At 39.7% G+C, this 17,399-nt stretch overlaps 1 protein-coding gene across 1 annotated transcript in view; it reads left to right on the top strand.

Moving 5' to 3' along the window:
* SPTBN5 (spectrin beta, non-erythrocytic 5) overlaps positions 1-17,399 on the top strand; it is a gene marked incomplete at both ends in the record, with an annotated part of 112,122 nt that overhangs the window by 13,672 nt on the left and 81,051 nt on the right. Inside the window, 10 exons of the mRNA XM_081325484.1 lie at positions 615-812; positions 1,273-1,470; positions 2,356-2,550; positions 3,259-3,411; positions 5,574-5,704; positions 6,405-6,656; positions 8,360-8,647; positions 9,692-9,935; positions 11,381-11,520; positions 15,423-15,522. Coding sequence (XP_081181610.1) covers positions 615-812; positions 1,273-1,470; positions 2,356-2,550; positions 3,259-3,411; positions 5,574-5,704; positions 6,405-6,656; positions 8,360-8,647; positions 9,692-9,935; positions 11,381-11,520; positions 15,423-15,522 — 1,899 coding nt within the window. The remainder of the gene's footprint in view (positions 1-614; positions 813-1,272; positions 1,471-2,355; positions 2,551-3,258; positions 3,412-5,573; positions 5,705-6,404; positions 6,657-8,359; positions 8,648-9,691; positions 9,936-11,380; positions 11,521-15,422; positions 15,523-17,399) is intronic.

Raw genomic sequence — 17,399 nt, 5'->3', positions numbered from 1 at the left:
ATAAAAAAAAAAGAAAATCCATAAGGAGTTTTCCAAAAGTAACGATGTATCTTGTTTTAACCTTGGTCAAATCAAGCAACTTTATGTTTTTGTTTCTAAAAAATCCAAATTAAAAATTAAATTATAGGTTGATCTGAGAGAAAACTGGCTAGTCCTAAATCACCAGGGCTTAAGGTGGATTAGAAATTTAGGCTCCCCACTCCCAGTCTTTAACCACTATACCTTACGGGCTCAGTGGGTTAGGACGCTGAGCCTGTCGATCAGAAGGTCGGCAGTTTGGTGGGTCGAATCCTGAGTGCCGCATAACAGAGTGAGTGCCTGTTACTCGTCCTAGCTTCTGCCAACCTAGCAGTTCGAAAGCACGTAAAAATGCAAGTAGAAAAAAAGGGACCACTACGGTGGGAAGGTAACAGCGTTCCGTGCGCCTTTGGCATCTAGTCATGCCGCCCACATGACCACGGAGACGTCCTCGGACAAGCGCTGGCTCTTCGGCTTTGAAACGGAGATGAGCACCGGCCCCTAGAGTCAGAAACGACTAGCACGCATGTGCGGGGGAACCTTTACCTTTACCTTTAGCAGCATTTAACAATAATCTCCCAATTTCTATCTGGCAGTCTCTCCAAATTGAGTGTGACTCCCATCAAGCAATTTGTTCTAAAATAATTTGCAAGGGCCAGGAGTTAAGGCAGAACAATCCTTCAAACCGAGAGATTCAGAAGAAGTTGGAAGACATGCAGCAATTGTGGCAACAGCTCCAAAATGAGATGACTAATTGTAAGATCCGCTTGGATACAGCTGCTCTCATTCGACAGGTAAGTCAGTCTCTTCCTTCATCCAAACAAGGTAAAAGAAGTTGAAAAAATTATTAACCTCCACCTTGAATTCTTTAAGATTATTATATCATGATTGAATGGTTTTTATGGGACCGCAGAAAGTGAGGCCAGTGTTCTAGCAGTTTTCAATTTTCTGGGCTTTTAATTGTATAGACATGACTGTGTGTTTTCGTGTTTTAATATCCTTTGAAAAAATACTGAATGAATTTGTTTTTTCTGTTTTTAGTATGCTATCAGGTTTGACCAAGTTTGATCTTTTTTTTTTCAATGTGGGCAAAATATAGCTCTGGGCCTCCAGATTGTTCACCTCTGCAGAAAGCAACAGCATTCCACAAATGGGATCTAAGGAAAAGATCCTTTTCCTCTGCATAAATTATTCTGTAGTGGAACATTATCTGTAAGTACTACCATAATACCTCAGACTTGTTTTTCCCTTCAGTACTTTGCAGATATTAATGAGGTTGACTCCTGGCTCCAGGAAAAACACACTCTCCTCGCCAGCAAAGATTATGGAAAAGATGAATCTAGTGCAGAAGCTTTGTTACATCGTCATCTTCGTTTGGAAAAGGAACTTGCTGCTTATTTTACAGAAATAAGTCATTTAGAGGAACAGGCCCATTCTGTGGCACAGCAGGTGGTATGTATCACCCAAACAATCATTTAAGTTATATAACTGTCTGACCCAAATATACGTGAACTTACTGATGCGCTTAAACCAGTAGTTTTTTTTAAACCTGGAAATTTTAAGATGTGTGGATTTCAACTCTCAGAATTTGCCACTGACACACTTAAAGTTGACAAGTTGGGAAATGAGTGGCCGAAATGAAAGACATATCTCAGATTGCCCTCCTCGTTCATACTTATTTAAAACAAATTCTGTTCCTGTGATCTCAGATGAATCTTTTCTCCACAAATCTTTTCTCCTTCTTACATGGATCTATATTGTGTAAGGCCTGAAATTTTAGCCATCATGCTTTCATATTTCCATATGAGAACTCCCTTCTATGGGATTTCTTCTTACTCCATAATAGGCAGTCTCATTTTATCTTTTTTCTATATTTGAGTATCTCTGGTTAATAAATCCTTACCTTTTAGATGCACATTATTTTGTAACATAATCAGTCTTTACAGTGCTTTTTTTGAAAAAGAAAAAGGTGCCGGAACTCACACATGTCATACAACCCGCCTTGCCTACCCTACAAGGTTTCATCCAAAAAAGGTGCCGGAACTCCATTCTGAGCGTTCTATGACAAAAAAGCCCTGACTGTATTGCTGCTGAGTTACCCAGAGGAAAATGCAAATAGTGATTAAAATAACGTGTAACTGTTCATATTTATACCTTGCCTACCCTACAAGGTTCCATCCAAAAAAGGTGCCAGAACTCTGTTCTGAGCGTTCTATGAGGAAAAAAGCCCTGAGTCTATAAATATATAAATGAAGCTGGAATTAAGCATTATTTAGCATTTGTGAGTAACAGAACTCAGTATTGAGCATAGAATTTTGTGTCTATTTCTCTGAGCAGATGCCAGCAGCAAATTCAGAAATCAACAACCAGAGAGTAGCTAAAATGCCCTCAAATCATTATCTTTCGCAGACTCTTGTCAAAGCTACATTCACTGGACAACTTGACTCTGATTCACACATTATTATGGAAAACATATGGAAAATGCAGAAGAACACTGTTTTGCTGTATGGAAAACTGCAAACCATGGCTGAGGTACTATTTTTTCCTAATAATCTGTTGGATTGTTTTGCTTTTCTCTGTATAGTGAAATATCAGAAACACATTAGCCTTTTCTGAGCTTCATTCAGTTCTTTAACTGAATATGTGGACAGATCATAAAGGAAAAAGAATGGAGCCTCTTACAGCTTTTCCCCTAGACACAGATGTTCATGGGGAAAGTCTGAAAGAGATCGAAACAGGTTTCATTCATTCATTCATTCGTTCAATCAATCAATTTCTATAGCCATTCGCCTCAGTCAGTGAATCTGGGTGGCTTATAATTCAAAAAATATAGTTAAAAATAATAAAAAATAATAAAAAACATGAATAACATCCCGACTAAATATACACAAGAGCAATATATTTGGCCAGTTAGTAATATAGCCAGGAAACAAGCCCCTTAACTCATTCATGGGAACATAGCCAGACTTTTAGGGGCACATGAAAGGCTAACAGGGTTGGGGCCATTCTAATCTCCAAGGAAATCTAATCCAGGATTCATCTAGTTGGCATAATGCTCCTTATGTTTGGGTTGATGAGGTAAGTTGAGACAAATTTAGATGGATGTGTAGAATGGTGGGTTTAGAAACATGGATTTTCTTAAATTCAGTTGATATTTCTGACTAATTTTACTGCTAGAATTCCTACTTTATCAGCAATGCTTTAGTGCTTATTCAAGCATCTCTAATTTCTTCCAAACAGCATAGGAAAAAAGAGTTACAAGAAAGAATCCAACTGTATCAATATTACAATTCCTGTGAAGAGTTTCAATCTTGGATAGATGACAAGGATAAAATTTTCCAGACCATTCAACCCAAAGCTGACAATGTGGAAGCTATGCAGCAAAAATTCCAGGTCTTTATTAATAGGCTGTACTTTGAGTTCCTGATTCGTCTTCATTTATAAAAGATTAATACTGACATAAAATGTTGTATTTCAGTAAAACTATGGCAAGATTTTTAACCAATGGTTAGATATGTTGGTTTGACTGGTAAATCTGCAAAGAAAACCACCTGTGCTTGTTCAGACTGTCAATTATTCATTGTTAGTTTGTAGCAGCCAAAACAAGAGATACTTAATTGAAACTGAAATACCTTTACAGGTTAATTATTGAACAAACAGAGGATCTACAAGTTATAGAAAATAATATTACAATTTTAAACCCAGTATAAAGATTAACCAAAGGGATTATTAAGAAGAACAGCAATTGGTGATAAATTATTTGAGATTTAACCAGTCCCAATTACCATCAATAAATAAAGACTACCTGTATTTGATGGCAGATTTTGTGTCCACATGCAATCTACTTTTTAATATTGAGTTCCACTTTAAAAAATAAGAGCATTAAAAAAGACAGATTTATTCCAGACAAATTATGCCTTTATAAGCCTTGAGTCCTTTCTCCCCTTGTATCTAACCCCAGGGCAAATATGCCCTGGATTTCCTGCACTTTGGGGGGGGGTACATATTTCCACAAAATTACTTTCATCTCTTTCCCAAGAGCATCCCTAAATTAGCGTAAGGACTTCCAATGTTAAAGTAACATTTACAGATGCAACCCAAGAGGTCAGCAGCTCCTAGCTGTGGGTACAACTTAATTTGTTTCACCATCTATTCTATCAGTGTTGTGTTCCAATAATCCCTATAGAATGGCATGAGCCTGATATATATAGTATATTGAGAGGCTGCCACAGAGAAAAGGGAGCCCCACCTATTCTCCAAAGCACCAGAGGACAGGACAAGAAGCAATGGATGGAAACTAATCAAGGAGAGAAATAACCTGGAACTAAGGAGAAACTTCCTGACATTGAGGACAATTAGCCAGTGGAACCACTTTCAGGGGCTTCATGGCTGGAGGTTTTGAAGAAGAGACTGGACAGTCACTTGTCTGAGATGGTATAGGTTCTCCTGCTCGAGCAGGGGGCTGGACTAGAAGACCTCCAAGGTCCCTTCCAGCTCTATTCTATTCTATTCTATTCACGGATATGATGTCTCTTAAGCATGGCATGGTCCATCAAAACCATCCTGGTGGGGCAGTGGTTCTTATCAACACGACTGTCTCTCTTGATCCCAAGCTTAGAGTCTTGGCTTTGAAAGAGGGATATACCCAGCAGCTGTTGCGGACTGGCTGACTATTTTGAAAGGTGAGTAGATCCTGTTCAAACAACTTTCAAAACATGTCAGCCAGCAAACCGTGTTCATTAGTTCTTAGACCAGGTTGGGAAATGGTTGTGCACTTGTCCAAGAGTAGCCTTAGTTGGAATGCTAGAGGAAAAGATAAAGTCTGCTTTCTTATCCATTCTATCACACCGTTCCCTCTTCCAGTACCACTTGTCTAAAACAATAAAACCAGGCATGGGTTTTGATAGACAAGTAAACCTATTGGTGTTGTCAAAACTCCCCTCCCCTCTAAGCCCCTCCAGTGTTAAGGAGTGTGATTACAGCCTACTGGCACCATTATATTAATTTTAATGTATCAAATTGCCTTTTAATAACTTAACATACTAATTATTTTTATTATTCTATCATTAGTATCTGTAAATTCCATCTGGATTGCATACATTGCATAAATAAATGCTGGTAAAGTTTTCTGCCCACCCACGTTTATCCTAAGCACTTTTAACTTGGAGAAACCCTGGGTACCCAATTAAAGTGGGAATTTTTGATGTCATTTTCTATTTGTATTTCTCCCATTTTCCCCACCATTTCTTCAGATTTCTGTTAAGGAATGAAATTGGAATGGCTGCCCATTAGTTTTGGCTGGTAATGTCTGAGGCTGCCCCATCTGGAAACATGTTTGATATGCAGAAATAGTAATTATAATAAAGAAAAACTTTTACATAAGACAGTGATTGTAAACAATTGCAAACAATTAGCAGCTTCTGCAGCAAATTGTCATGGTGGCAAAATAGCATCATGCATATGTTTGTCATTTTACACCCCCCCCCAGATAATTTTCATAAATAACTATGGCAGAGATGAAACTTTATAAATTAGTTTACTGTCTCTTTCCCTAGAGTTTTTTAATAGAATTGGCTGTTGGGAAAAAACAGCTGGATGAGACCAATTCCTCAGCAGATATGTTTTCTAAGAGGTGTCCTGGAAAACAGAAGGAGATCCAAAGTCGTAAGCAAGAGATAAACAAGAGGTAAAAAAAACCATAACTGATAGCAAATAAAGAACACAACAACTTTGATATATGGTCTTTTAAAAACTTGGATGCGGTGACATCTAAGAGACTCTACTTTGCAAATATGTGAAAGGACCCACACCCTTAAATATATAATAATTAGCTTTTCCAAAACATATAAAGTTTATTTTTATTTTAACCAGGTAAAGATGAACAAGAGAACCAGTTTTGGATAGTGCAGGGGTAGGCAACCATGGCTCTTTTATGACTCGTGGACTTCAACTCCCAGAATTCCTGAGCCAGCCAGGCTGGCTCAGAAATTCTGGGAGTTGAAGTCCAAGAGTCATAAAAGAGGCAAGGTTGCCTATGCCTGGTATAGTGGTTTAAGGCACCAGGCCAGAAACCTAGAGACCAGAAGTTCTAGTCCTGCCTTAGGCAGAAAACCAGCTAGGTGACTTTGGGCCAGTCACTCTCAGCTCTAAGAAGGAGGCTGCAAGGACTTGTCCAGGCAACTGCCAAGAGCCTAAATTCTTTAGATACTGAGGTGCATATTTGGTTTCCAATGTACTTGACACAACATACTGAATGGACTATTGCCGTTTTCTGCTTTCTATATTTAAACTATTCTTAAAACTTCAAATTCAATATCTCTATACATGCAGGCGTATTCCTGACTAAACATAATGAGCTCTGCTTTATTTTTTGTCTTTTTTTTTAGGTGGGAATGTCTGGAAGCATTAAAAGAAGAAAAAGGCTCAGAACTGATTGGGGTTACCGATGTAAAGACATTTCTTCAGGATTGCCAAGACACTCAGGAACTGTTACAAGACAAGATGGCCAGCCTTGAGAATTTGGGGCAAGGGAGCAAGCCTGCTGTCTTGGAAGTGCAGTCACGCAAGCTTTCGGCCTGTGAAAGAGAAATCTTAGTTCTGGAGAGAAAAATTGAATACCAAAAGAGGGCAGCCAATTTGTAAGAAATCAGTTCTTTACTATGTTATAGTAATAGTATTATAGTTGTTACACTTATAATCTGGATAGCAGTTTAAGCAAAGAGTGACACCCGCATATCAAACTTGATTTAGGAACAGCAACTATGCATACCTCTTCCTTTAGTTGATTAGCAGTAATAATAAGGAGATGCATTTTGCTTCTTAGAAAAGGGGTTTGCCTCACTGAATAGATGGGAGTTTGGAATGACTTTGAATAGAGAGAAATTGATTGATAGGATGGATTATTTGCTATCAAGTTGGTATCAACTCATAGCAACGACATAGATTTTCTCCATGAACAGAAAGAAGAACACTAGGCCCGCCTATCCTCCACTGCCTCACAGAGTTTGTCCAAATTCATGTCCATTGTGCCAATGACACTATCTAACCATCTCATCCTCTGCCATCCCCTTCTCCTTTTGCCTTCAATCTTTCCCAGCATCAGGGTATTTCCCAATGAGTCCTCTCTTCGCATTTAGTGGCCAAAGTATTTGCGCCTCAGGTTCAGTATCTGTCCTTTCAATGAACTGTCAGGGTTGATTTCCTTTCGGAACCAATGTTATTAGGAATTGCCTTTGTGCTCAAAGCCCAAAACAATATTTTTTAAGATCCTTTCTTTTCATTATGGTAACTCCTGCTTTCCTTCAAGGGACACAGAATAACCTGCAAAGTTATCTTATCCCTCTTTGGCTCAGTTCAGTGTAACAATCAGAAAATTAGCTTAGTTGAAAGGAACCTAGATCTAGAAGAAGGCTCCTGGCTATGAGGCCCAATACTAGAGAATCTGTCTTGCTAGTTCAGCCCTGACTGACACCTTAAAAGCATCAGATATAAACTGATATATAAAGTCCTTCCAGAATCACTGAGTAACATTTCTACCATCAGATAAAACCTGACTAGAAGAAGTCATTCCAACTGACATAAGTAGCTTCTCAGTTTCTATGACTGTCCCAAAATTGCTCAGTGATGTTCATGGTTAACTAATTGCAAATTAACTTTTTGTGTGTCCCTCCAAGCCTGTCTTGACTCCTAGCAACTGCCCAGATTAATTCATGCAGTTTTCTTGACAACATTTTTTGGGAGTGGTTTGCCATTCCCTTCTTCCTCGGGCTGAGAAAGAGTGACTGGCCCAAAGTCATCCAGTTGGATTTGTGTCTAAGGCAGGACTAGAAGTCATGATTTCCTAATTTCTGCCCTGGCTCTTTAACCACTACACTAACCTGGCTCTCTTTAAATTGACTATTATACTACTTTTCATGGTCATATCATTTCCCTAAATACACAACAAATTTCACATCAATTTATTTAATATTTTAAATAAATGTATCAATTTAGGAAGGCAGCCCTCCATTCAGTAAGATAATGAGTTCATAAATAGAATTAACTTTCAGCTGGTATGTTTTAGCTCAACATTGTATGCATTTTATCCTATTTTCCCTACACATGCTAACATAGATTCTAATTAATTTTCTGGAAATATGTTTACATGTATTCCCAAATCATGGAAATTTATCATATCATATTATATTTATCATATAATAATATTGAGATGTGGAAAAAAGAACAATGAATTAACAGTATTCAGGACAATATATCAGGCATACATTTTTAAGGGAAATTCAACTTTGGTTAATAATTGGAATTAATTCTAATTCAAGAATGTGTCTCTGGCTTCATTACACAGAATCAAGGATACCAATCCTGCAGAAAGTCATACCATAAAAGAACATGGAGAATACATGGAGAATCTATTATTAATGTTAAAGTTAAAAGCAGAGGAGAAGAAGGTGGCTTTGCAGATAGCAAGGGATCATCAAGCTTTTCTGCAAGAATGCCACAGACTCCTCTTGTGGATTGACAGTATGAAGGAGAAACTGACAAGTGAAGAGATGTGTGTAGATGTGGTCTCTGCAGAACAGCTCTTGAAAGAACACCAGGACTTGCTGAAAGAGATACACAGCCAGAATCACAGGTACTTATAAGCCATTATAGTAACAATAAGAATTGCTCAGATAGTAATCAAGATGCAGTTTGCAGTACCTATTTGGACAGTTTTAAACCACGATTACTCCTATAAAAAGGATTATCAGAGGTGCAGTTATTCTAGTCACTGTTGTGATTCAGCATCAGCCTGTGGTTTCGGCAGCTGAGTCGGACAATTCTGAAGAGGAGGAGGAGGAGGGGTTTGGAGAGCCTTTGGTGTCAGAGGACGGTTGTGATGCACCGCAGAACTCTCAGCCAGGCCCCTCCCGTCTTGTTCCTCCTCAGACCCAGCTGTGTGAGCCTGAAAGATTGGAAGAAGATGATCCACAGCTGGCTCTGTTCAGGGACACTAGAAGCAGGAGGCAATCTAGCAGAACTGAGCAAAGGAAAGCAATGAGGCAACTCAGGAGAAGGCAATGAGAAGCCACGCCTTGAGACTGCTGTTTAAAAGGGGAATGTGTGGGAGGTGCTGGTTGCTGAAGGCAACCATTTGAAGAGCTTCTGATAAAGTTTTGGTCTGTATTTGTTTAAATTTTGTTTGAACATTTTTGTTTAGCTTTTGCAAATAAATTTGGTTGGATTAGTTCCAGCCTATTGAATATAAAAAGGGGTTGTCCCTGACATTCCAACAGGGCCGGTCATAGGCTGGAACAGAACAGTCACCAAAGGCAGAGGTGGGGTTTGCAAACACTATGCTAAATCATAGCTATTGACTAACATTATTGTCTTTATGTAAAAGACTAAGCCATAATAAGCCAGATATTATGGTTACAATCTATAATGGATGAATTAATACAACTCTCTAAACCAAAATAACATAATATTTTAATGCAATGTACGAACCAGGACTATATATTCCTCAATACCAATTGAATGCTACTGTCCTTGTCCATCTATTGAATAGATATATTTAATCACTTATGCCTCTGTAAAGAAGCATATGTAACTTGAAAACCTTAAAATATGAATATGTATATGCTATTCAAACAAAATGGAATATACAGTATGCAATTGTTTTGGAATCTTTTGACAGATTTAAACAGCTACAAGAATTAGGTCAGAAGGTTGCAGATAGTTCATCCAACGTTGGATCTCCTGATGTTGGTGAATATATAGACAGAGTTGCTCAAGGAAGGAATGAGCTGGATGAGTTGTGGACAGAGCGAATGAAGAAGCTACAGGAAAATCTAGAATTGCAGAAATTCATCAAAGAAGTTGATTCAATCCTTGCTGCTATCTCCAGTCATGAGGCCTTTCTTCAGACTGATAATCTTGGGGTAAATAATAATGATTTTATTTTAAATTTAGACTGGAATTTATTTATAGGGAATCCTCGACTTACAATCACAACTGAGCCCAAAATTTCTGTTGCTATGTGAAATAGCTGTTCAATTAATTTTGCCCCATTTTGCAACCTTTCTTGCCATAGTTGTTAAGTGAATCACTACAGTGCTTAAGTTAGTAACATGGCTGTTAAGTTAATCTGGCTTCCCCATTGACTTTACTTGTTGGAAGGTCTCGAAAGGGGATCACATAATCCTGGGACACTACAACCATCATAAATATGCACCAGTTAGCAAGCGTCCAAATTTTGATCACATGACCATGGGGATGCTGCAGTGGTCATAAGTGTGAAAAACAGTCACTTTTATCAGTTAAATTGTAACTTTGAACAGTCACTAAATGAACTGTTGTAACTCAAGGACTACCTGTTTTTTACAAAGCTTATATACTTCATAGAACTCCAGACTGCTTAACAATAACGATTAAAAATACAGAACTAATCACTTCAAACCAACATACAAATAAATATAAATAATAACAAGGCATTCCGTCCATTTTTTAATTTATTTATTATGGGACTTATATGCCGCCCTATCTCCCAGAGGACTCAGGGCGGCTAACAACAATAAAAAACCAACAGTACAAAAGTTAAGAAAAAAATTAAATAACAGCCCCAAATATTAATTACACAGTTAAAATAAAACTTTTAAAAACCCATCATCAATCCAGGTCAGCCTGATGGAAAAGGAACGTCTTGAGGTTGCGGCGAAAGGACCGGAGGTCCGGGGCCATCCGAAGCTCAAGGGGGAGTTGATTCCAAAGGGCTGGCGCTCCCACAGAGAAGGCCCTCCCCCTGGGGGTCGCCAGCCGACATTGTCTGGCCGACGGCACCCTGAGGAGGCCCTCTCTGTGTGAGCGCACTGGGCGATGGGAAGTCGTCCCCGGCAGCAGACGGTCCTGCATATATCCCGGGCCTAAGCCATTTTAAGTTAACAAAAAGAACACAATGAGCCACAAAATGCCCTGTTTTACGAAATACATTCATGCTTTACAAAATACCCTCAGGGTGGTCGGAAGGTGCAGCTCTAGAGGCAGAAGAAGTGTTTTCAGACTGATATCCCCTGTTCTGACTCAAGGTCAGGAATCTAAGCTTTGCCTCCATATTTGTACACCCAGGACAGGCAAATTCCACTCAAGTGGTCTCAGAACTTCATAACCACTGAAGCGAATGGAGAATAATAGCAGTTCAACACCATCTAGCATCATCATTAAGAATTTTAATTAAATTAATTAAATTCTAGGGGAGGCAAATAAGCACTCTTAAATTATTGTTACATTACCCTCAACCAGCTAGCTCAGGTTTCAGAGCATTCACATGTTCTGGAGATAGACATAAAATAACATGGGGATATCATAACTCTTACGCTCTTTCCTTCAGGATCACGTGGATTCAACTCGGAGTCTCCTGAAGCGACATGAGGATTTTGAACAAGTGCTGCTGGTGTTGAAACGTCGAGCAAATGCAGCCAATGGCCAAGGAGAGCAGCTAATAGAAAGGGGTCATTTTGCTTTTGACAGGTATGTCGTCTGAGAACTACAAAAGAGGAGAGACTGTGAGACTGCACAAACCTCTTATCAAGAAGCTCATAAATTCCTCCCCTTGACTTGAATGTGTGTCTGTGTGCATGCTGTTAAATAAGGGAGTGAACTCAGGAAAACAAATAAATTATCTTTTTCAGAAGCTGGCTTAGTATTAGTGTTGACAAGATGATTTATATTTTTGCAAGCTATTTCATTGCAATTGAAATGCACTTTAAAAACTTAATAACAAATGTAATTGCTTCATCTCTCTATAGAATATAGCAGCTTCTGCATTTTATTCACTCTTCTGCTGAATAAAATGGACCACCAATATTCTCTTAAGCTTTCAAAATGGCTTTACAGTACATTGAAAGCAGTAGTCTGGATAGATCATGTCTGAAGAGAGCCATTTCTCTCATTACATAAGTAAAACCTTCTGAATTATCAATGCTTGAGAAGATGAAAATCAGGGGAGCATTTCTCAAAAATAGTTCGTTGTTTTTCTTGTTTCTCAGTTGGAAGCTCAAAGGAGGAGAGGTGAGAATTACTCTTGGGCTTATTGATTGTGTATCATTATGATTGTGTATCATTATGATTGTGTATCATCTGACCCATCCACTGCGATAATCAAGTTCGCAGATGATACAACTGTGGTGGGTCTTATTACAGGTGGGGATGAGACAGCATATAGGGCGGAGGTACAAAAACTATCCATATGGTGTAGTAACAACAACTTGCACCTAAACATCGGCAAGACGAAAGAGATGGTGTTAGACTTCCGGAGAAAAAAGGAGGAACCTGCCCCACTTTACATCGGGGAGGACTGTGTAGAGAGAGTTTCCTCCTTTAAATTTCTGGGAGTCTACCTCTGTGAAGATCTGACCTGGAAAGTTAACACAACCCAGGTGGCTAGAAAGGCCCAACAGAGGCTTCACTTTCTTAGGATCTTGCGGAAGAACAGGGTAGAACAACAGCTAATGACCCTCTTTTACCGGTCTACCATAGAGAGCGTCCTCTCGTATGGTATTGTGGTTTGGTATGCCGGTCTGACAGCCGCGGACAGGAAAGTATTACAGAGGGTAGTGAGCACAGCACAAGACATTGTGGACTGTTCCCTGACACCACTGGATGACATCGTTGCCTTGGAAGAGTGAGGAAGATTCTCAGGGATGACTCACACCCTGGACGGTATCTCTTTACCCTACTACCAACCGGTAGGAGATACAGGAATATAGCCAGCCGTACCAACAGGCTGAAAAATAGCTTTTATCCGTGGGCTGTTAGGCTTTTAAATGGGACATAATCTTATGCAGAATTGACTTGGGAGGCCGGTGTGTGGTGTAGTTGGTTCACATAGTGTGGTGGGATGGAGGGTTTGTTGTCACTGTGTGTTGGGGGGAGAGAGCACAGGGGGAGGCTCAGTTAATCTCAATGTACACATGTTGTACTTTGACAATAAAGGTTTATATATTATATTGTGTCCTGCCCTTTTTCCTCTTTCTCATTCAATCTTATGGGGGGGATTCACCCTCGCAGAAATTAAAGATCAATAACGTTCTCATTGAGGGACTTTAGGCTTTTTTATCTTTCTTCTTTATCAAATCAGCAAGGAAATACCTGAGTATGTCCAGTGATTCATAATGTAATGGGTTTTTCCCATGTTGTAATTAAATTCTGAGGAAAGACTCACCAGGGAAAGTCAACCTATTGGGCTTCTTCAGATCATCAATTATCATCAGAGAGACTAAAAAGTAATAGAGACAATGATACCAGAAAAAACAATTGCTGCCACTAGGTACCAATAAATGCGGCGTCTCAGGGGATTGGGAGTGGGAGGCACAGTTTTACAGTGGTTCTCCTCCTATCTCTTGGGACGTTCGCAGTCGGTGTTGGCAGGGGGGCAGAGGTCGACCGCGAGGTCTCTCATTTGTGGAGTTCCTCAGGGGTCGGTCCTCTCGCCTCTCCTGTTCAACATCTACATGAAGCCGCTGGGTGAGATCATTCGTGGCTTTGGAGTTGGGTATCATCAGTACGCTGATGATACCCAACTTTTCTTTTCGACCCCAAACCACCCCAGTGATGCCCTCAACGTGATGTCCCGTTGCCTGGAGGCGGTTCGGGTCTGGATGGGGAGGAACAGACTCCAACTCAACCCCGACAAGACTGAGTGGCTTTGCATACCTTCGTCCCGGGTTTATTCGGACATTCCACCTCTAGTTATGGGGGGTGAACTATTACCCCCCGTAGATAGGGCTCGCAACTTGGGGGTCCTCCTAGATTCACGGCTCACTTTGGAAGACCATATAGGAGCCGTGACTAGGGGGGCCTTCGCACAGGTTCGCCTGGTGCGTCAGTTGCGGCCCTATCTTAGCCGGGACGATTTATGCACGGTCACTCATGCGCTCGTGTCCTCTCGTCTGGACTACTGCAACGCTCTCTACATGGGGCTGCCCTTGAGGACTACTCGGAAGCTCCAACTGGTACAGAATGCAGCCGCGAGAGTGGTGTTGGGAGCCTCCCGATACTCCCACGTTACGCCTCTGCTCCGTGAGCTGCATTGGTTGCCAGTTGTCTTCCGGGTGAGATTCAAGGTACTGGTAACGGTATTTAAAGCACTCCATGGCATGGGGCCGGAGTACCTCAGGGAACATCTGCTGCCGGCATCAAGCTCCCTGCGCCCTGTGCGTTCCCACAGAGAGGGCCTCCTCAGGGTGCCACCGATCAGAGAATGCCGATTGGTGGCCCCCAGGGGGAGATCCTTCTCTGTGGGCGCTCCGGAGCTGTGGAATCAGCTACCGGTTGAGCTCCGGATGGCGCCCGATCTTCGCTCCTTTCGTCGCGATCTCAAGACATTTCTGTTTGTACAAGCCGGCCTAGCCTGAGGGGGAGTGTTGGGGTTATTTTATTTTTCGTTTTTTAACTTTTCTGGGGGTTTTTAGTGTTGTATTTATATTGTTTTTAACTAGGGCAATTTGTTTAATCTTATTTTAATGTTTGTATTCGCTATTTTATTCTGCCCTGTGAACCGCCCTGAGTCCTCAGGGAGAAGGGCGGTATATAAATGTTATTAAATTAAAATTAAATTAATTAAATACAACACCTTAAGAAATTCTAACCAGCCTACACATAAAGGGGAAAAAAACCAGAAGCTTTTACAGTAGGGGAAGAAACAGCTTATGGGAACACAAATTTTGGCATTGTATTAATTTTAATGGCTAGTGCAGGGGTAGGCAACCTCGGCTCTTTTATGACTCATGGACTTCAATTCCCAGAATTCCTGAAGTCCATAAGTCATAAAGAGCCGAGGTTGCCTACCCCTGGGCTAGTGCAAACCATGAAGAGACCTGTTATCTGAAATGAGTCCACTGAGCAGCATAAAGCACACCACTTGGATTCACCGTGCCTCAGTTTCCCTTAGCCACACAAAGAAAACTTTGCAATCTTGACAGTGTGAGTTCTGTAACTCCATCTGCTTATTGTTAAGTATCATTTATTTCAGATAAAGCCCAGCATACAGCACTAATAAGATTCAGAGTCATTATGTTGAATTAGTTTGATAGAAAATTTATGAAATTAAAAACAATGATAATCATTCTTGAATTTGAAATATGCTATTAAGTTCATAAAAGGAATTTGTATGACAGTAACTTTTCTTCTTGTAACCAGAAAAATCAAACATATTTGCTGTACTAAATGTAAAATTAATAGTAAATTAAATGGTAATAATGTACATGGGTCACCAGAATTATGGGAGTTGAGACACACTGTATTTAGCCTCAACACCTATAATTCTATTTATAGAAGTCATGATAGCTATTTTCCTATTTCTCTTTCTGTTCCCTCCCACTCCTCCAGAATGTTTTTTCAAGAAAATGAAGCATCTGTTACTTCTTCTGCAGGATTAAGAAAACAATGGCTACCTTATGTGAAAGATGGAAAATGCTCATAAATAAATATGAGCAGAGAAAAAGGAGGCTATTAGATTCTCTTCTACTACAGGTCAGAATATTGATGTGTTGCAGACTATTTGTAGAAAGTTTGAACTTATCACTCTGAACTATGCATTTTCCAACTCATCATACTTCATCTCAATCTGAGTGTGGTGTTATATGTCGTATTAAATCAGAAGTATATAAAACCAGTGACCCCCAGGGTCACATGTAGCCTCCAAATTCTGAATTTTGTTAGTAAATTATAAAATACATGTATATTTAAACCCCTGGCAGAATGGAAAATGATTAAATGTAAGAACTATATTTAATTTAAATGAAATGTAGAAGTAATTTTGTCTCTTTCTCACCCTCTATTTTATGGAGAATGACTCATAGCATACCACTGAAAGGCCAAGTGTGCCCTCAGCCCAGAAAAGTTGTACATTCCTGTCAGCTAAGTTATATTATGTTTGTTTGATCTTGGCTTAACTTGACATGGTAATAGACAGTCTACATATACAGACAAAATGCATATGTTGCACTTCTTTTATTTAATGCAGTTAAATTTTGTTTACTGAGACTTATATGTCTCTCCACTTCCAAGTGACTTTGAGTAGCTCACATTTCAAATACAGAAATTGGGTTAAAACTTGATCTTAAAACTAATAATAATTTATTAGAAGAGTTTGCCAGATGGCAGGAGCTGCTACAAGAGAAGGCACACTCCCAGGGTCCCAACAGCTGAAATTGTACCAATAAAGGAGAATATTTGTAGCTCAGAAAGCACCAAGGACCCCCCTCAGATGAAATTGTGCAATTGAAAGAACACAAAGTGAACCAACCATGCAAGATCAAATTGATACTATGGGAGACCAAAAAAAAAATCAATACAACATTCTACATCAGGGGTGTCAAACTGCCTGCCCGTGGGCCGGCTGCATCATGCAGAGGCCACGTCCACCCCAGCTCCCGCATTGCAAAAAAAGTTGCAATACGTTGCGACACATTATGTGACGTGGTGCGTTTGACACCCGTGTTCTACAGGCACCATCTCTGCAAGGTAATGAAACACATTGATATCCCAAAGGCACACAAGAAGAGCCAGATCATAAATGCTTTCTAGAGTTAAGGCTACTCTCATCTTCAGATATATGCTTGTTCCCAGTTGAAATATCACAGTTCTAAATGTTTCCCTCATTTAAAACTATCTCTGTGTAGGCCAGGTTACAACTTCATATTTTGATAGCTTTAACATGAGAAAACACTGAGTTTTCTGATCATTCACTGGGACTGTAAAAGGCAGCTTGAACATTCATTTGAAACTGGGCCATATATTTCTTAAAGAACAGGTATAAAATCCTTAAATTTTCTAGGCAAAGGATGTTTTATTTATTTTATTTAAATAACTGATAGAAACAATCTACAAGTAAGGTCTTCTTCAAGTCAAGCTCAGTTCCTGGTGACTTAATGACACATACATCTAGTTTTCCTTGTCATTAATATAGAAGTGGTTTGCCACTATCTTCTTCCAGGATGTATTTTCCATTTCCCACTCTATCTATGGATTTTCTGACAATCTCCTATCCATGTACAAATCCATTTTTTTAAAAAAATAAATCAGACAAGATAAGGTGTTTGCTGCCACCCACTGGAGCAGCAATGATCAAAGGAGTCTTTTTATATATATATTGAATATATTATATTTTACATTTAACTGTACTTATTTACATAAAAAGATAAACATTATATATGTTTAGCCAAAGAGCCAGCGCTTGCCCGAGGACGTCTCCGTGGTCAAGTGGCCAGCATGACTAGATGCCAAAGGCGCACGGAATGCTGTTACCTTCCCACCGCAGTGGTCCCTATTTTTCTACTTGCATTTTTACATGCTTTCGAACTGCTAGGTTGGCAGAAGCTGGGACGAGTAACAGGCGCTCACTCTGT

This window comes from Vipera berus (genome assembly GCF_964194415.1).
Source record: "Vipera berus genome assembly, chromosome: 1".
Classification (NCBI taxonomy): Eukaryota; Metazoa; Chordata; class Lepidosauria; order Squamata; family Viperidae; genus Vipera; species Vipera berus.
This window is presented reverse-complemented; position numbering and strand designations above follow the sequence as displayed.